The sequence below is a fragment of the Strigops habroptila genome (genome assembly GCF_004027225.2).
Source record: "Strigops habroptila isolate Jane chromosome 13 unlocalized genomic scaffold, bStrHab1.2.pri S16, whole genome shotgun sequence".
Classification (NCBI taxonomy): Eukaryota; Metazoa; Chordata; class Aves; order Psittaciformes; family Psittacidae; genus Strigops; species Strigops habroptila.
In genome coordinates, this window is record NW_022651054.1 from 1805183 (window position 1) to 1825855 (window position 20673).

At 40.6% G+C, this 20673-nt stretch overlaps 1 protein-coding gene across 3 annotated transcripts in view; it reads right to left on the reverse strand.

The window, feature by feature from the left end:
* Positions 1 to 5862: 5862 nt before the first annotated feature.
* MYL10 (myosin light chain 10) overlaps positions 5863 to 20673 on the reverse strand; it is a 49619-nt gene continuing 34808 nt past the window's right edge. For 2 of the 3 annotated variants that reach the window (XM_030472796.1, XM_030472794.1), the window contains exons 2-7: positions 20097 to 20183; positions 17283 to 17358; positions 15719 to 15823; positions 12146 to 12224; positions 7137 to 7185; positions 6101 to 6386 (exon numbers count right to left, since the gene is read on the reverse strand). In XM_030472796.1, the coding sequence (XP_030328656.1) occupies positions 6288 to 6386; positions 7137 to 7185; positions 12146 to 12224; positions 15719 to 15823; positions 17283 to 17358; positions 20097 to 20132 (444 nt within the window). In that variant the 5' untranslated portion in view covers positions 20133 to 20183 and the 3' untranslated portion in view covers positions 6101 to 6287. Of the gene's footprint in view, positions 6387 to 7136; positions 7186 to 12145; positions 12225 to 15718; positions 15824 to 17282; positions 17359 to 20096; positions 20184 to 20673 lie in introns of all 3 variants that reach the window. The other variant, XM_030472795.1, reaches the window with a different exon arrangement.

Below are 20673 nucleotides of genomic sequence, written 5' to 3' on the forward strand. Positions count from 1 at the left end.
AGGTAGAAGTGAAGTTACCTGCCATCCTCTCCAGTTTTCTATAAAACAACTTCTTTTTGAACCACGTGAGCCTGTAACACACTGAGCAACACTGGTTTTCAGGACAGTGTGGGTAATTTTAATGCAGGAGGCTAAACCCCTTATCAAACAGGAATCAAAAGGCTTTCAGTAACACTGTGCAAGTGAAGAACCAGCTTCCCCCCTTCCCCAGTGCAGTGGGATGCAGTTTACTTGTGCTGTATAGGTATATACAAACTGGCTGCTGCTTGAGCCTGGTGAGTAGCATTCACAGCTCTCCAAATAACCACATTTGTTTTCCAGAGGTGACTTTTTTGGGTGCTCTCTGCTAATACAAAAGAGAAAAGCTGTAACACCTGCAGGAAACACTGGAAAGCCTATCTAGAGGTTTGTTGGGAGTCAGCTTGCACGCACAGTTTTGCAGGATCAGCATCTGGAAAGCAACATAGCCAAGGGATATTGGTCAACAGAAGACATGGTTGATCCTGACTCTCCAGCTACTTGCTGTATGACCTCAGCCAAGATGGTTCTTACCTTACTTTTTCCTGTCAGTCCTCGGGCTGTTTGGGTCTCCCTTCACTTGTGTACAGAAGTTCTCTTACCCCATGAAAGAGCAGCTGCTGTTTTCTAATCATTATAACAAACAATTACTGCCTGGCCTAGCATCCTGAGCCTCTGTATTGCTGCTGAAGCAGCTGACCAAACACTGAGCTTGCTAGTATATTTTTCAACTAAAAGTATGTTTCACAGGTCAAAAGGCACATTAAGCCATCATTTAAACTGAAAGGGACAGTAACAAATGGCAGCATTTCCCCAGATAAGGACTCAAGGAGGTATTGCCATGCTTGACCTTAAATACCTGAGTTAGCATTCCAAGGCCCCTGCTTTATAATCAGCAGAGTCAGACAGATGCTTGCAGAGGCTGAATCAGAGGAGAGATGAACTTAAGTGCCCTGAAATGGTTATTCAATGACCTCTCTCCTTTCAATCACTGAAGAAAAGTCCTCCAGAGATAAGCCTTGCTGAATATACACTAGATTTAGGTGGCCAAAGTTTAGACAATACACATGGGAATCCCCAAAGTTATATAAATCCAACAAAAATTTCCAGGTTTGCAAGTCAAAAACCAATTATTGCAGATACTTGTGCTTCTAGGATCCAAAGTCTGGCTCCTTCAGTGTGAAAACCCTCTTCTGCCTTCTGAAGTCTTCAGTTTGGAAAAGGTCATAACAGCATGTTGAAAGACAAGAGACCTCAGATGCTGCAGCTGTAGAACAGTTCTGCACAGCATCAACATGCCCAGAAGTGTTCTTTCACAAGTCGTGAACCCCATCCATGTAATCAGGGCTGTGGGAGCTGGAGTCTTTTGTGTTGCAAGCCAGAAAATCCAAGTGGATTGGCTCTTGCATATTAACCAGCTTTGTTGAAATTTGTTTTCCCCCATTCATAGTGGATATGGAGTAGTATGGATTTGTTGTACTCAGTCCCATCATCCAGGTCATTAATGAAAATGTTAAAGTGTTGGCATTGTATTTTCACGTAGAAAACTCATACTTCAAACAATCTGCACCTTTTTCACACCTTTTCAAGGTATGTCCTCAGATAACCCGTACTGGCACATTACCAAGGTAACAGAGGCAGAGGGGAATCAGATCTAAGAAAGTTTCTGGGACAGCTAGAACGGGCTACAGGGAGATCAGAAGCAAGTCATTACTGAGAAAGAGAGTCTGGAACAAACTGTTACCCACATTGCCTTGAAACAAACCTAACCTTCACTGCTGCTGAATGATGGCAGGGGGGTTGGTTGCTTTGTGGTTTTTTACAGACAACCAACCCCTCAAATAATTTTTCCATTCTGCTGGTGCTAGAATTTTGTGTCCGAGTTGGCGCACCATGTTTTAGGAATAAATATGTACAAATTTAAGGTAATCCTACAGAGAGAAAGAAGAATTAGAAGTGTAGAAGAGATTGCTGAGAGGAAAAGTTGGGAAAACAATGTGGAAAAAAAGAAAACTAAACAGTCTTCCAGTGTGCAAATGCTCATTACAAAGAGGATGCAAAGGATGAAATTGGCTTAATTTGCAGACAGAAAGATTTAGGTTAAATAGTAAGGGGGAAAAAATGCATAAATATAAGGCTAGCTTTGGACTTGAGGCTACCTAGAAAGTTTAGACAACGATCCTGCCTCCAAGCAGAACAATAAGCTGGGGGAAACTCATGAGAACCTTTCTCTGGCTTTTATGACTATATACATCAAAGGTTGCTCTACCCATTCACAAAGTTTCAGAAAGGTTTACAGGATTAAACATTTAAGAGTTAATAAAACACATTATCAATTCTACGCTGTTTCTTTGGTTTTTTCCCATCCAAATAGTAATTGTACGTGAAAGGGCTGACACTAAAAAGCAACAGCCAGGGTTCATGCGGGTTTTGTTCCCGTCTGATCATTTTAATGATGCTTGGTGAGAATCTGTTTTTGTGGAATGAATCTCAGCTTTTTGTACCCTTCAGTTATTTGAATGTGCACCCAAAGCCCATAAACACAGCCCTGTGTCCCCAGATGAAAATGGAGATTGAAATTAAATTGGGATTGATACAGGTTTGTTCTAAGAATCCTTAATATTTTCATATTTATCTGAACATGCGTCCTTCCCCCTCATAGAAGGGGAAGGTTAGAGCTCCAAATTCTCTTGCATGATGGTCCAAGAGCCCAAGGTGCAGAAGCCCAAATGAGCAACAAGCTTTGTGGTATAGCCCAATCCAAAGATATCTTCGAGAAGTCTGTAATAGGACATCTGCTGCACAGCCCTCGAAGTGCAATAATTCTGGTGCAATAGACATGAACAAAAAGGGGGAAATAAGAGATTTTAAACAAAAAGTGCACCAGTAAGGAAGGAGCATCAGAACTGCAGAAAAACTGAAGGAAAATAGGTAGGGTCACATGGAATTTGGGCTTTATATAGCACACAAGCCACTTCAGAGTGTCACAAGAGCTCAGAGTGGTTGAGAACACCCTGGTTTGGTCCCCATCAGGAACCAGAGGGAATTTGGACTGAATTTCAGGCAAAGCCTGTGGTTTAGCTTCCTCCAAAGCAGCTACCTAGGTTGCTCACGGTAAGTAGGGGCAATCAAATGATTTGCTTCAAAACTGCACAGCTCCAAACCAAATTGCTCATCTTGACAAAGCCTAGCTAAGCCTAATCTGCACTAAGGTGGTCCCAATTTTCATCCTGCCCACAGCTCTATGCTTCTGCCCCATCTGCATCTGTTAGGGAGCACTGACTCCCTAAGGAACCAGGAGCCTGTAGCAGGGCATGATAACATGGCCAGCAGGAAGGTGGCCTCATCAATATCCAAGCAAGGCAAGCCCGAAGATGGGAGTCAAATTCAAGAGTCCAGATCACGAGGCAAGTCCACGATGCTGTGGCAGGTCCCAGATCAAGCTGAAAAGCCAAGCTGCAGGTCAGGGCTACCTCCCGTGACTGCTACTAGAGTCATACACAGTTCAGTGATCGCTAGGCAGGCCCACATGATACAGAAGGCCCAAGAAGTGGTGCAGGTCTAAGAGTATAGCTCTGAGTGCTCTGGGCTGAGCATAAATGGGGCTCTTGGGCCCATAGACAGCAGGTGTGTGTAGAAGTTCCAGGTGAGACTTGTGAAGGCCATTAATGCCTATTAGTGCACTCAGGGCCCTGATAATTGCAGACAGGCAACATAGCTTAGGGAGTTGATGTGATTGAAGAGTAAGGAGGTTTCTTCTCGGTCAGTATCTGATACGTGTGTGTATGAGCTCTAGTGCTGACCTGAGGGAGAGAGTACAGCCAGGGGAAGGGGAGACTGTGAAACTGCTCAGACTGGATTTCTGTCAGCCTCAGAGCTGCAATTGAAGAAGTCATGTAACTTGGCAGTAAGAGATGAAAAAGGACTCATCAAAAAGCGTGCATGCTTTGATGGAAAAATGTGACCTGATCCTTCATGAGCTTATCCTCAAAGTTTTTGCCTACCAGCTTGCATGAGGAAAAATAAGCCCCTCTAAATTGAAGGCCAAAGGTGAGCCTGTATTCCATTTTATCTAGTCTTCAGTCTCATTCTGAAATCTTTAGAGTGTAAAACCGATAAGCACCATCTGACATCTGATGCCTGAGTGACTTCAGCTCATATTAGTGGAACAGTCAGTACTCATTTGGTTGGGTATGTGATTCTGTGGAGCTTATACAAGGTAGTATTAAACTTTGCATGTGTGTTTGCGACATACAGGAGCATTTTCCAGACCCACTCAAGCAATTTACAAAGCAAGTTTGTAAATGAAACATCCATTCTGCTGCCTTCTTCTCTAAGCAGCTCCTTTCTCTCCTGAGAAGTTCTGTCACTTGTTTGGGTCTCCATAAAAGCCTAAAGCAGAAATTCATAAATCAACTTTTCTACTGTGCCACTCAAAATCTTGTACCTCCATGGCCTCCCATTGCCTATTTACCCCACAAAGAGTGGTCATACACCTATGAAGAAAAACACATTCGGGGGCAAAAGAGCTATCATGTGAAACAAAGGTAAGAACTGTGCTTGTGCAGGAAAGCTCAGCTTCTGGTGAATCAGCCGTGAGGTAGAAAAAGAGGTCATATAGACTCTTGCATTGATGAAGTTTTACTAGTCCCTAAAGCCCACTCAAGCTGCACACCTTGTTGGGAGGGACAGGTCTGGGTGACCACACAAGTATTTCAGATGTTACAGGACCATACAGCAAGAGCGCTACAGCCCTCTGCACACCTTCAGCAAGATACATGCAAGAAAGGGATGAATTTTGCTTCTTGCTCTGCCTACTAATATTTTTTAGCAGAGAAAATTACTGGTAGATACAATTGGGAATCGTTACTTATACCAGAAAAACACTGCTGTTACAGGAATATACACAGTGCTTCTGGACATAAGGGCAAGGGATGAGATTTGTTATATCAACTTTGTGTCTGCTAAGAGCCTTCTCTTTCCAGTTGTTCTATATTACTTAAGTGCACTGAATGTAGGGTTTGCTGGAACAACAGAAAATGCAGGTGGGAATGAATGTCACATCCCAGAGCTTTTTCCGTGTAATTTCTGCCCGTCCTGATGAGGGCAAATTTGACACTTTGCCCTCCAGTTTTCTTTCTACGAGGACTACTATGGAAACAGAAAATGAGTGGCTTGTTACTTCCTCTCAGTGTCTGTGGGACTGTGGCGCCAACAACACTGATGCAAAAGGAAACCATTGTCATTAGTTGCTAAAACAGCAGACGCTTGTTTTCCTTTGGCTGCAACATCCTTCTGACTCCCACACAGGAAGCACTCCTGCAATATTCCACATAGGCAGAATGTGTCCAGTTCCTAGAAGTCCAAATACAAGAAACTGTAGCCCATTTTAGAAACCACACTGACCTTGGATTATGAAAGGGAGAGGTAGTCTGCTTTCATGTGTAACCCTGGGCTACTGCTCCTGGGTTCTCTTCTTGTCTTTGTCCCTAGACTTTTGATGATCTTTGGCAAAACATCCTTCCAGTGTGTGCCTCACCTGTAAAATAAGGCTAATACCAGCGAGTGAAAGACTGGTCATTACTGTTATTTCGTAGACAACCTCCTACACATAATAAAGGTAACTCTGAAGGGTGAAATCTCTTATTATTGGTTTCTAAATGCACCTAGGTAAATTATATTCTGAGAAAAACAGCCACTATCCCACTGTTTCTGTTCTTTTGCACCAAAGCAAATGAGTCAAGTGGCTTATGAAACTGGCCACATAACTCAGATAAAGAGGGCATGCTGCATATTCACAAGAGCTTAAGATTCTTTTATTTACATTTTCATTGCTAGGGGCTGTGAAATGGAACAGAATTCTATTTACTAACTACTATTCCTGGTGCAATAAGTTAGAGGATTTCTCAATTAATACATGGAGCTTATGTATAAAAGACAAGAGGTTAAGCAACACTGCAGTGCCCAATGGACCATCTGGTGAACATTAGCATTGTCAATAAATCATAAAAGCACCAGTTCATCAAGAAAATTCCATTTCAAACCACTAACAGAAAAAAAGGATGGGAAAAAACTCACAAAATTGGTATTTTCATCTTTTATAAAAACAGGAGCATTAAATAACTTTAATACAATTTCAATTGTTTTATTGGTTCTCTTCTGATGACCACATGGCTTCACATACTGAATGTTCAGCCCTTTGTCTTGCACACAAAAGCATTATGAAATAACTCGGTGTATCATCACAGGAGAAGCTCATCTCTTTCCTCTTAGTCTTTCTCCTCACCATGGGTGATAACATAACAGAGGTTCTTATAGTCAAGATTACCAGAGACATCTGGAGGGAAAGCAGCAAACATCTGTTTGATCTGCCAAGCAAACAGGAGATAAGTGTTACAAACATAGGACTGTGGGACAGCAACATGTACTGCTTTTCGTTTTCACCCCAGTTCAGTTCCCTTCTGCCTTGATTCGATAACCTCCACAGAAAATCATTCCTTAGCTTCAGTAAAATTGAAATAGGAATTAGGACACAACCAGTTAATACAGTCCTGCCAGAATCCCAACAAGTATCCTGTCAAAAAGAGCTCTCCTGAAATCCGGGTAAGCCCTGGCCAAGAAATGTACTACAGTCTACACTCCAGACTGCTCTTGCCACGAACCAACTCCGCTCAACCTCCTCTTCTGAAAATGAAGTCCCTCTAAATTCCTCCCAGCCAGCAGAATCCATGTTCAGTCTCACACAAACCACAGTCAGTACCTCGTTTCAGAACTCATTTCAGATTTCAAACAAAATGACTCTCACAGAAATGCAAACCAGATCACAGTCCCCACCCAAACCCACTTAAACTCTAGTAAATTCATTGCCCATCTCACTGTAGGAAGGAACAGCAAGAGATAGGCCACGCTTATGGTTGGATGGAAGTCCAAAGAATCTGTTTGACTTTGATTTAGCCATGGAGCTATTCAGAGAAGATGCATTGAATTGTTCCTAATTGCTAGAGCTGGCATCATCCTTCTCTCAGTCTGGATTTCAGCTGAATTCATGCATTTAAAGAGGGGCAAATTCTTATTGCTGAATAAAATAGTTTCCTAATCTGAGTAAAGATGGTCCTTACCTCTTCTTGACTGAACCGGTCTGCCTGTGTCATAAGCATTTCTTTGATGCTGTTCAAATAAAATGAAATAACCTGATTAAGGGGTGATAATGGCACATGACAATTCAGATGGCAAGATCCCTCCTGAAGTTGCCTGAAAGAAGATCTGTGTGACCGCATAAATTAGAGCTGTTAATCCTTACATGATATTGTAAAAGATGTTCTGTGGGCACCCAACAGTGTCAATGCCTCGCTCTGCCAACTTATTTTGCTTTTGTGACATTTTATAGAGGTTTAAAATTGTTTAAGGTTATTACTGTAATTGAAATACAGCAATTTGCTATGCTTATCTTAACTTAAACCGGTAGGTTTTCTCACTTGCTGTTTAAAGTTTGAATCACTTCACAAAACCAAAAGAGAGAATATTTTCTGTAAAATCTGAGGATGAAAGGAACAGAGCATGAAATGAGAAAGAGGACTTGAAAGAGAACTCCAACAGCTATTCCGAATCATCATCTGAGAATCCCTTTATTTGCATGCAGTCATTCCCAGAGGAGACTGTGAAACTGCATGAGACCTGTTGTATTTCACGGTACAATGTCTTGATCTGGAGTTACAGCACTGTAACAAGGAGCTTATCCCACACACAATCTGCATCCTATGCAATTACATCAAAGAGAATATTTTGGGGACAGACTCTCAGCTGATTTACCCTCTGTTTTCAAACCCATTGTGGGAAATCAGTCGAGCATGTAATTTTTTTACCTAGAGTTCATAGGTGACTAGAAAAGCCAAGAAGAATGATTACTGTTCCTAGCCTCACCCCTTTAGATAAAATGTCTTTCTATTTCACCCAGTCCTGAGGGCAGGACATGCCCAATGTGCTAGAACATCCACCCGTATGAACTCAGTTATACCATGTAAACATCCCTTTCACTTGCACTAATAATTTCCCCTTCCTGAAGAATTCCTATATTAATCTCAAAGAGTTTGCATTCACACTCAAGAGGCAGAGGTGGCTCCTTTTTTTACTACCAAAGGTACTTACATATTTTCAGTATTATTTCTAGATCAGTAAAACAGACTATAAAGCTGTGATAACAGATGAGCAGTCTGTTGTACAAAACCAAAAGCTGAAACAAGTATAGAAATCTGGTTTTGTTTGTAGATTTGAAAAAAGCCTGCTTTTTGGAGGAATTTGTGTGGGGGAGTGAGAGCAATAGCTCTTCTGGAACAGCCCCTTCTTTTTTTAATGCGAATACTTATTTCTGCTTTTTAAAGTGAATATTTGAAACTAAGTGTTTCTAATAGAAATCATGCCTGCGCAGGAACACTTCCAGATGAGCAAAATTCACCTACTGTGGATGCAGATGTTCAGGCAAAACAGTAAAGCTTCCCTTTCTGCTCCCATACACCATGCATCTCGAGTGAAGAAAGTCACACAGATAAAAGTGTAGTTTTGATGGCAAAGCTACAACTGAACTTCCTCATATCTCTGACACACATATTTTTTCCAGTAAAAGGCTACAACAAAGACATGTCCCAATTTGCATAAGAGGCATATACACTTCTGAATCTCTTTCTTGTTGATGTGAAGTGCTCATTTGGAAGGACAGAAAGGGAAAACTGAAAAAAGAAGTTTCTGGGTAATGAATAAGGATCTTAACCATAAGGACAAGAGTGAAAATATCTATTCAAGTTTTAGGAGATACTCTGAAGTCGCAGAGAGAGCTTACGCTATTGTATATATTTTTCCGGCATGACTTTACCATTCTCTTTATTTAGCAAAGACTTTTCTCATCTCTTTTTCTCATATTGCTCTTTCTGTTTTGTTATCCCAGCCATTTGTGCCTGCATTTTTTGAAGTGGAATTCTCAAATGATCAGTGGGTGAAAGAGTAGAGAGATCATCCTCATCAGCATGAATTGATTATTGGATATATGTGCACAGGGGCAAACAGCATTAGCGAATGTAAATAGGAAGTGTGATACAGGAAGGAGCTTGGTGAATAGAAGGAAGCACTTACAGCAATTTTGTCAGAAGTCACAAATAAACTTCATCACAAACAGGACTGAATTAAAGAGATCTGGGCACTGTGTGTCTTCTGTTCACATGCTTAAAGTATTTAGGGGAAAAGATCAAATATCTAATTACAATCTTCTGATGCACAGCCCAGTAGGCTCTGGCACACTCAGAAGGAAGAAGGACTGAGTTAAGGATCTATGCACATTTTCCATTATTTATTTTATAGGGAAACAAACATTCACAGTTTCCAAAGCTACAGATTATACACTTTTTTCTTTGTGTATCTTTTCTTTTTTTGAAGACTATCTGCTTCTCAAAGAAAAAGAATAAAATCAAAGTCTTTTGGGCAAAAAAGAGTATCCATTTGCCTTGACATAGGAGTCTAAATGTCACCTCTTGTCCTGCCTGGCATCAATTCCTTCTACTAGTACAAATACTTTGCTTTTTTGAATTATCTGTGAAATCTCTGGGACATTTTGGTTTTCCACTGGGTTTGCCCTTTCTATAATGCTGGCTCAGAGGAAAACAGGTGAGTTGAAATGAGCAGTGCTCTATAGCTGTGATGAGAAACATCACTAGCTCAGCCAGACACAGCTCCAAAGGTCCAGAATGCAGCTCAGCTCCCTGGGTCCATTTTCATCTGGTACAAATCTGAACACTTTTTTTGCATGGTGATGAGGCATAGTTGATGTTGGCCTGACTCACTTTGTCCCACAAATGGCATTTAGGACTGAATCATCCAACCTTTCCGAACGCTATGCCAGTTTACACCAGCTGAGAATGTGACCTAAAGCATTTTCCCATTTTGACATCATGCTATAGGAAGGATTTGATGTGTGGCATAATGGTGCAGACAAACAAAGTCTGCCATTGAACTTGGAAGTAAGTTATAAACTCCTGGAGCTTCTGGAAAGGTTAGAAGACTCCATCCCAGCTTCCATCAGATGGACTAAGTGAGTCATTTCCAGACTAGAGGTGAAAACACGCAGAGGGAAGAGACATAAAAATCCCCAGAAGGATGTTAACTCCATGAACATAAAAAGAAGTTCTGATTAAAAGGTCACTATGGCTGGTTTTAGAGAGAAACATTCCAGGATTTTTTAATATGTAGAAATATTATTTATTAACATTAACTGTCATTTGAAATGGCTGTTTGAGCCAACAGAAAAATTATTTCAAAACCTTCAAATGTCTAAATTTTGGAAGCATATGAATAGAAGTTAAACCTCAAAGACATTCACGGAATTGATTTAATGGTTTGTTCTGTAATGATCAACATTACCCTCGGGTCTAATAAGTAAACATTATGTTCTGTTGTGGTGATGAACTAAAACAATTGTCTAATGTTAGCAGTGCAGTGGGGGTAGGGACAAGGTTGACCTTTTCCATCAAGGAAAAATAGAAGTATTTCTCTCTCATCTTCATTTTGGAGTGTGATCCTGCATTCCTAATTTGCCCCAAACTCCAACTGGCTTCCAGCATCCAAGGAATGTAGAACTGGACACAGGGTGGCAAGCTGCAGATTTTGTATGCAGTATATTGTTACAGACAGTGGGAAATACATTTCATGGGCTTTGTATTATCAGAGGGTTATATTTCATGCTTGTGATTTCACTACTGTGTGATCTGGCCTATTTGGCAACAAGCTATGTTTTATTCTGATTGTTTGAGTCACTTGTGATGTGTTTCTCTGACTGTTCTTCCCAAGCTGGTTGGATAATGTTAACCCCAAAGCAATCGGGATGACTGTTAACCCTCTGTTCCTTCGGATTGTTTGCTACATCCACTTGTGTTTTAATTAATTTGGAAGTTTAGTGAAAAGACCGTTTCCTTGCTTTGATTTTAGATACTGTGTACCAGAATAGGACCTTTACACCCACTGGGATACTGTCATAGAAAAGCATATTGGTAATGGAAAGAAATATTGCATGTGAATTTCGTATTTTCAGCTAACTTTCATGAGACATTGGTAGTTGCAGATAATGTCATAGAAAACTCCACCTCAGAGGTTCTGGTCAAAGGTGTAGTTTTCATTTACCTTATGACAACATTAGCCGAATTAATTGGTGCAAATCAATTTTGTAACTCATGGTTCTCTAATAAATTTCCTATACATATTATGCTTCATAAAATCTACCTGAAATGGCTGCTGCAGTAGAAGTGTAGAACCCAAATTCACCAAGGAATTTAAGAATATACATAAATCTAGGCATATAAAGCACTTCACTAGAACTATAGGTCAGACCTCCTCATCCACTGCCCTGATTTGATATTATTTATCTCATTTACCTGAGGGTCTCCTTACACCCTCTGAGAGTGCAATGAGGATTTACATTTGTGCAATTAGCACTTCAAGTCCTTTCACCTGGCTTTGGTGGTGTAACAGTTTGTGAATACAAATTAAGTCCTGCCTCCTTATTTAAAATATAGTCATATTGACAATAATTGCTATCTTATTACCAGTATTACTTGCTTTGGCTCCCACCATATCTAGTGGAATTTTACAGCAAGTTATTGTCTAGAAGCAGAAGGCTCCAACAGTGAACACGTAACAAGGAAAATGTCCTCACTAAAACCATGTCCCAGAGTTAATTAAATTGATCACTTTGTTTAAAAGGGGACTAGGTTTCCCATTTTAGACAAGCACTCTCAGTTAGGCACCAGACATTCATTTTCATTTTACATATGGAGTTAATCTACAAAGACTCATGTGTTGATTTATATCCAGACCTTCAAAAAAGGCTATCTAATAGCCTACATGTGATTATATTTCCATTGCCTCTTGCAGTGTCTGAAGACAATAACATCTCTTTTTGGTATACAAATACATTCATACAATAGTCCAGTCTTTTAACTCTGGCTTACAAAGCTAAATGTTTTCTCTGCCTGACAGCTCTTCTGCTTCTTAAAATACTGCAAAATACATAGCTTTTAAGCTGTTCTTTAAACCTGTGCAATTATTATTAGTAGAATTATTCTTTTAAAAGGATTTGAAATAAACTTACTAGTCTGCCTTTATGTGGCCTTTTCCTTCTGGGTCGAAAATCTTAAAAGCATTCAGAATGGTTTCTTCTGGGTCCGTGCCTAAAATTAATGAAATATAATTTAGCAGCCTGGATGTGTTTCTGTAGCTGCTGAATACTTGCTAAGTAATTGCATTCACTCGAAAACAGAGCAAAATGGAAAATTCTGCAGTTGTAGGTTTGAAGACAAAGGTTCCTTAAGTCGGCAGCATTTGTCATGTCAGATAAACAATAGAGGTGAATAGTTCAATGCTCAGAAGCTTAAAAATAATAACTCATATCTATTCTATGTCTGCAGGAGAGAAAACTTCCAGGAACTGGTCTCCAATATCAGTACCCAGAGGATTAGTGGCTTTCAGAAATGAAAATATAACAAACTGTTTCCCTCACTGGCTTCCTTTAATCTTGCACTGGACATTCCTCGTAAAAACACTTCTGGATGTTACTTGTTCTTCACTATATAGGGAAGAGGTTATTTTCCTCACTAAAGGAAATGGAGCTCATGCTAAAATCAGAATGGCAAAGGAATGCAATGGAAACAGGGTGATCAATGTAAAATGGTGATCTGCTCTTAAGTTCTGTAGTGCACTTCCACTGAAGGATCCCTTCATTAGTGTTACTTACAGAAACAGGATGGTTTAAAGCACTAGACTATGGCTCCAAGATTTTGCTTTCGCTCTTAGCTGGGCCACAGACTTTTGGTATGACTTTAATTTCCCTGCTCCTCCATTCCCAGCAGTAAAACGATAGTAATAGTCTTCCTTTTCTTCCATCCTTTATCTGTCCCATCTATTTAGACTGGAAAAAATTTGGGTCAGGGACTAGCTCTCAGAGTCCCTGAATCTTGGCTGGGGTTTCTGACTATTCTGTAACACTGCGGGTTGTGAGTACACTCACTGTCAGTTTCAACCCACACCAAAGATACACTGTATACTCTGCCACTTCCCCAGTGTTTCAAAATATTATGGTAGTATATATAACACAGATCATTATAACTGTAGGAAACCGAATTTACAGGCAGATTGACAGACCCATGGACAAATGAAGCTTCTTGGAATGCTGAAATGTTGAAAGAGTGAATAAAACATGGTAATAACATGAAGAACTGCAGTTTCAAAGTTTGGCAGAGGCAGAACCAGAACAGAATCCAGTCAAGGTCCCCTGCTCTAATGACTACAGGCACTCCTGATGCTGCCTTAGTTTTCTTTGTTTAATAAGGATTATTAGTAATACTTTAGTGGATATAAAAATGAATAAACCTAATGGCTAGATGGCCTCTTTCTTGTCACGCACTGAACATGTATATTCTTTTGCCACGTTATGGGCAATGCATTCAAACTGCAATGAATATATGATCAATACAAAGAGCATTGGCATTTAATGAGTGTTTTGATTGTCCTATGAAGAGAAGCGTCTTCCAGCTCGGAGGAAAGGTCTGCATTTAAAGTAGTCACCACTGTGGGGGGGATTTTTTTTGTTCTTACTGTGTTTTACATTTTCTACTCTGTCATATCCTTGGACTTTGGCTTTGAAGAGAAGCAATGCAGCAGGCATTCTTTATTGATTAGCTGGTAAATAAAGTGGTTTCTTTGATGTGCGGCATCTCTGTTTTCTGTACAAATTGTATTATTCTGACTCCCTGTAGAAACAGCTCCATGTGGTTGGCATTAACATAAACCTCGTTTTGTTAGCTGTTCATCTGGCATCATAATCTCAATATACAAAGCTAAAGCTCGTCCTGAAAATCCCAGCTTCCCCTTTATGACAGAAATCAATTATAGCACAACAAATTTTACTTAGAAAGCACCTTTCACCAAATTCTCTGAGTGGTACTTAGCTAATAAAGAGTGTTGCAAAATTGCCATATCCACTTCCTCTAGCCCTTTCTCCCTTTCTAATTGCACTACAAAGGCTCTTCATCCCAATTAGTTTTGATTGGGAATGTGCAGTCTTTTGGCTCTGCTTCCTTTGCATGACAAACCCAACCAGAAGGGCATGACAAGCACAGCTGTGATTTTCCTTTCCCAAATGGAAATTAAAAAAATCCTCCTCCTCTGCTGGTAGCCAGCAGGAAACCTGCAGACAAGAGGGGTATGCTTTACCATTCACCTCCCCGTGCTGGCGCTGCTTTTAGGCCACACAATTGGCAGGGCCAGACTCCTTGCCAGCTTCAGCCATCGTAGGAGACAAGAGGGAAGAGGGGAAAGGAAGAAGAGCTCATTTCTATGCTCTGTGTGATCATAAGCATCACAAATAGGCAGGAATGGGTAGCAGGGCACCCCACAGGAAATAGTCACATATCCCAGAAGGAAGATTATGGAGAAAAAGGCACTACCTACTCTGCAAGCTGACATCTGGAATGTAAAGGTGGAGGTACCACTGTGATCAAGCCAAATTGTTGTCTGAGTAATAAAATCCCTTCCTCAGTGTCAGTCTACAGCCTTTGCCATCACCTCTTATGCTTCCCAGACATGTCTTGTTCCTTAGCAATAGCGTATTTCTTTGAGAACTAGCTACATTAATTCTTTCTTTGAGACCTCTGTATTTCCTATTCCAAGTGTGGAAAGCCCTTCACTGAAATTGTGCTCAGCAATATAAAGCCAGAGTCCAGTAGCAACACAACGAATGTTTTTCAGAAGATGGGATCAGATTTTTCTGTTTTTCTGCTCATTAGTTATTTCATCAAACTTCTGGAATGTGCTTGGCTAAGGCCAACCTTGCTTTGAAGGTCAAGGCTTTCCCTTACCTTTAATGCATATAGGAAAATGGTTTCCTTTGGCCTCTCCCACTCCCTCTCTTGCAGTTTCTAGCCTTTAACAGTATAAGAGACACAACTAAATTACTAGCTCCTGCAACAAATTTAGTACCCACATTTCTTGAACTCCCTACAGTGATCCCTATATATTCTGTGGCATTGGGCAAAATCCCTCTCCCTTATCAATGTAAATCTACTGTAATTATTTCAATTTCTCCCCTCCATTAAGAGTTATTCAGCAAATATCCAGTGGTAAAATCACCGTTGACCTCAGGGGAAACCAAGGCTGGGCCACTGGCTTACAACTTCTACAGAAAATGAGGGAAAGCCATGTTGCTCCTTCATGCCCTGTAACTGCAAAGATGCTGCAGAGGTCGTGTTTGTTATTGAGCCAAAGGAGTGCAGAAAGTTTTTCTTTTAGAAATACTGAAAATACTTTTAAACCAGCTAACACTGGGAGTGACACCACTATAGCATGAGCAATAGGCTTCATTCAGCCTAGGAACCTACTGACAGTAACTCATCTGCACTGTGCTCCAGGCTGCTGTGATTTCATTACTTTCTGGTCCTCAACTTACCACTTTCATGTTAGCTTATGTAAGCTGAAATCAACACCTTTGAATTGTCCTCTGGACCGTCCCATAGCCTTTTCATACTTCAGCTCTGTCTGCAAAAATGGAGATCACTCCTTGCCTTTAAGCATTGTTCTGTGGATACATTATTATAATTTGCAAGGTGCTGAGATATTTCAGTGCCGAGGATCTTTGACAGATACTCTCCAACCCCCCAAAGGTACTTACCTTTCAGCTTTTCCCCAAACATAGTAAGGAAGACAGTGAAGTTAATAGGACCTGGCGCCTCCTTCACCATGGCTTCAAGCTCTTCATTCTTGACATTCAGACGACCTGCAGCAGAGATCATTTTTCATAATAAATCACAAATTGTGTTTCAAAAAACGATTCCTATTCATCTCCTCCCACTGGGGAGCTCAGGGCTCTGTGCAACTTTGCTAATAACATGGTAGAACACAACTCCAGAATACCCCAGTGTAAAACAAATTGGCAGAGTTGGCTCCAAGATCAAAGGGTGACTGAAGGAGTAAGAAGGATAAATAATACAGACGTGGCCAGCAGTGGACGAAAGAAGGGGCACTTCCAAATAAACTGGTTTTCATTTTTGGGTGGTTTTTTTTACCTCAGGTGAAACACAGGCCCCACTGATATTAATATAGCAGAGTTCAAAGTGACTGAAGTGAGTCCAAGGTCTCAGACTTTGCCCTCCTATATACTGAGAGTAGAGGGCAGATGGATGAGTTGAGTAGTTGTATCCTTTCCTCATCCTTGTGCAGTCCTGTCCCTTCCCCATCCTTGCACAGTCCTATTGATGAGAACTTAGACCCCGGCAACTCTACTCAAACCGAGGGGTAATTTGCTGTGATGGTACTTAACAGGCATTGAAAGACTTCACTGAACAGGAAAGATACCAGAACTTGGCCTAAAGAAATAAATATTTCAGGGTAACAGTAGCTACAGGCCAAAGTTTGCAAACCTCATTGTCACAATAAAGAGTTCAGGAGCTTCTGCTCTTTACACTGTCTCTGCTGGTGTCTGATTCCACCCCAGGGAGCTCTAAAGATTCTTATCAAGCTCTTTTTAATAGGATCCAGATGGCAAAAGCCCAAATGCCTACATCACTGCTCAAGCCTCAGATGTTGCAACAAGGATACAACTCCAGGTTTGGGATCATGAGCATTTTGATTTTTCCTTTCCTTAGGAAGATTTGCTTTAATCTGCTTGATATTATCAGGATTGTGATGCGCATGGAATGGACAATACCAAATCTCATGACATGCACATTCCACCTCACATAAAAGCCCAACAGCACAGAACCTCACATGAAGTCTTTCTACTTTTGTGTGGGCAGAGGGGCAGCTAGCCCATGACAACAATGTTAATCGGTAGATATTGCATGGCTTTTAGATGAAAAAGGTGCAGCCTGTGAAGCCTGGATTCAGAGCAAATCAGAAATGCCTGGCATGGACCCCTGCTTGGGTGGGCTTCGTATGACATAGTTGCAGGGGAGGGATCAGTGCTTTTGGAGCTGCACAGCTCTGCTGCACCCAGCAGAGAGTCCCAGGGAGACCTTCATTTTGCTTCTGAAAAAGGCTGCCCGGGAGACTTTCCAGCTGGAGCTATGTAGTAAAATAACAACTATCATAAAGGAGGAAGATCAAATTGAAGAGTTTTCCTTTTGCCTCCTGCATATCTCTTTACTTTCCCAGTGTAATTCTAATATAAGCTTTTCTTCTGTGCTTGAAATTTAAACTGCGTTTCTTTAAGTACTGAATTCTTACTACCAGTTTACCTAGTGCAGCAAATGTGTCTCTCAAGTCTGCTTTGTCAATAAAGCCATCCCTGTTCTGATCCATGATGGTAAAAGCCTGTTGGAAGAGAAAGGAATATTTACTGCCATTGCCATGTTGCACCAGACAATGCTACAGTCCCACATACCAGTCCAGGGGGGATTATATTTATGCTGTAAAAAAGAAGATTTAACTTCCTTTGCTTCACCCACACCATGCCACATCATTGCGCTTTCCTCACTTTCAGCACATTGCTGTAGCTTGGCAAGGGGCTTAATTCAACCCACCCAAAGTTCTTCCTACTAAATTAATGCTCAGTGCAGTGTGTAGCTGGGCTGAAGCCAATGCTGGCAGCTCCAGCCATTCAGGCCTTAACCCATAAAAGTTTGAATTAGGGAGGCTTTAGTTAGGGAGGATTTAGTCGGTGGTTACTCTGTGTGTTTTCTACCTTTCCCATTCCTCATTCCTTTGTGCAGCTATCAGAGCCTGTAAAACATTTAATTACAGTAGATATCTCTCTGGTATCAAGCTAAAGTCAGTTCCTTGTGGGCCTTAAAATGATCCATCACACAGAGACAGCTGGATTTTCAAAAGTACAGAGAAATGTAGGTTTCACAGTATTGTTTATTCCAAGCTTGTTTCCCTTTCCAATAAATTGTATCCTTCGGACTGTACACTGTGCTCTGACTGACCTTGATGTGCTGACCTTAAATACTTCTGGTCAGGAAAAATTTAACTTTGGTAGAAAAAACACACTTATCTCTCCATTTCCAGCCAACACAAATTTTATGTACTGTACCCATTATTTACCAAGCCAGCTAACTGCCTAGCTATCTGTTTACCTATTTGCATGTCTGTCTATTCCCTGCCATCACATTTTTATTGTTTCATTGATTTTGAAAGATTTTAACGACCTGAAATCCCTCTGGTTGTACTATGGGGAATATTAGTAGAACCAGGCATGTCTCTGAAGCTGGTTATCTGTCTGACATGCACATCAATATCAGAGTGTATCTTTACAATGACCAGGAATTATTCTGATTTCAGCATTAGTATGAAAGACAATGTTCTCCTGAGAATACAGCTAGCTCACTGCAGCAGGAACTTGCAGAGTTTTAAAGTCTACTGCTCTACAGGGTGCACTTCTTTCCATGACCATATTCTATCAACATATCTTCATGTAGTTTTACTTCCAGTTTCTTACGAAGCCCCACTGCTCACATTCCGTTTGCCCATGTGGTTACTTGCAGCATGCATGTTCATAACCCTTCATTTACCTGCCAAACCATCACCTTATAAAAACCTAAGCCCAACTCTTTAGAGCTGCTTTCCTTCCTCTTGGGGGGGAGGCTTGCTCTAAGTGGTGATCCCCACAATTTGGAAGCAGACCAGAAGAAAATATAAAGAGCAAAGCAGAGCCCACCAAGCTCACAGAAGACAGGAAAAGTATTAGGTATGTGTTGTAATGGGTGAACTTAAAATAATGTAGTAACAGCAATGCTGAAGCTTTTTCTGGTTGAAATCTCTAGATAAAAATGTTCTGATCAAAACCAGCTTTTCAGAAATCCTTGTCCCAGTTATGCTGGTTTTAGACACAACATGGTCTTGGTTTTCTCTGGACAACTCCCCTGCCTTATGCTTTCACCATTATTCTGCCACCATCCTCCCAGAACTGATATTACGATAATACCTTACTTAGAGCAGATCCAATATAGCGTTCTAACCAGTTCAACAAGCGGTAGCCCTTGGAGAAAATACAACTAGAGGTTTATAGGATACAGAGAAAAGGTGAGAGAAGTTAATGTTCCCATTAACTGTGGAGAAGAGGTTTCAATTCGTTTACCTGGGCCATATTCACAATCCTTTGCATGGGTTTTTAGTCTCATTCACTGCTGAGCTTTACTAGCGGGAATGCTCATGAAAAGTCAAGTTGAAAGCCACATGAACAAAATGAAGCAGTAGCTGTTTATCACATTGGAAATTGCTTTGGAAGTGTAAGTTAGCAAAAATGGGGAAAAAATTAATAATTTAAAATGACAAACCAGTGCAAAATGTACTGGCCTCACAGGCATTCTGAATGTCCACACAGAAAAAGAGCATAAACTCGTCAAATTATCTGTCTTTAATAACCTTCAGCTTTTGTGCCAGCCCATTAGATTTACCTCCTCAAAGGTCAAAGATGCATGGTAATACCAAATTCTTTGGGAGCTTAAATATGCTTACTTAGTGAATCTCAACGTGTTGTTTTGTTTTATTGGCTTTTATGGAGAAACTTGGCTGAGGGCTTCTTGGTATTTTTCTTTCTAGTTTGTGGGCATTGTTAGAAGGGCACAGAAGAATATTTTCTACTGCTGTTGAGGAACAGTTCACTAATTAAAGCCCTGGTTCAATACGGCACCTCTCTTCAGAATAGTATTTGAGAATGTAAGACTATTCTTATTTAAAACACCACTTAAACTTAACTTTAAACATGTGCTCAAGTGTTTTCCTGAATCAGGGCTACAGTGGATGAGATGATAATTTTACTTTATTTTTGGGAAGGGGCTTGGGGGCTTTTCAAATAAGCCTGGAGCTTGAGACAGGAGAGTGAGGGAGAAACAGACGGAAGGAAAGAAAGAATGAAAGAAAGAATGAAGGAAAGAACAAACAAACACACAAGGAAAATGATATACCAGCCAAAACCACAGAGATGATTCAGAAAACAACTGTGTGTTCTATTAAAGCAGATGGAGAATTGAATAAGGATTACAAACAAAACCTATGTTATTCATTAGCGATGACAGGAGACTATAGAGAACAGCAGAATAGTGACCAACCTCTTTGAACTCCTGGATCTGGGTTTGTTCAAACATAGAGAATACATTGGAACCACCTTCTATCTTCTTCTTTGCCTTTTTTGGAGCCTGCAGCACAAATAAAAAGATCAAATATATATTACTTTATCTGTTAAACAACCATGAAAACAAATTCCATCTTTAACAGAAGGAAAATACAGTCAAGTAGTACAAGAGGATTGTGTTTTGTTATGACAAGCTTTTTAATTCAATCCTATATATGTGTGTGTGTGTGTGTGTATATATAAAATATGGGATAAAGAATGCTGCTTTAGTAACAGATGAATCTCTGAGGCTTTTTGTCATTCCCTTGCTCTGGCCTGGAAGCTGACAGCTCAGATAAACAAGGATAGCTTGTCCCTGTGCTGCCCTAAAAAAGGTGAGGGACCCAAAGCATGACTCTGAATATCACAGCTGGTCCACTGCTTGTTTCCCCAAGGAAGTGCCTGTTCCTTGGAGATAGAATCACCTATTCCAGACCGTTAGATTCAGGAGACTACTGTCCTTTCTGCAGTGGCTTTTCAGAGCTCTGTACTAGAGGAGGAGTGCTGTGAGCTTA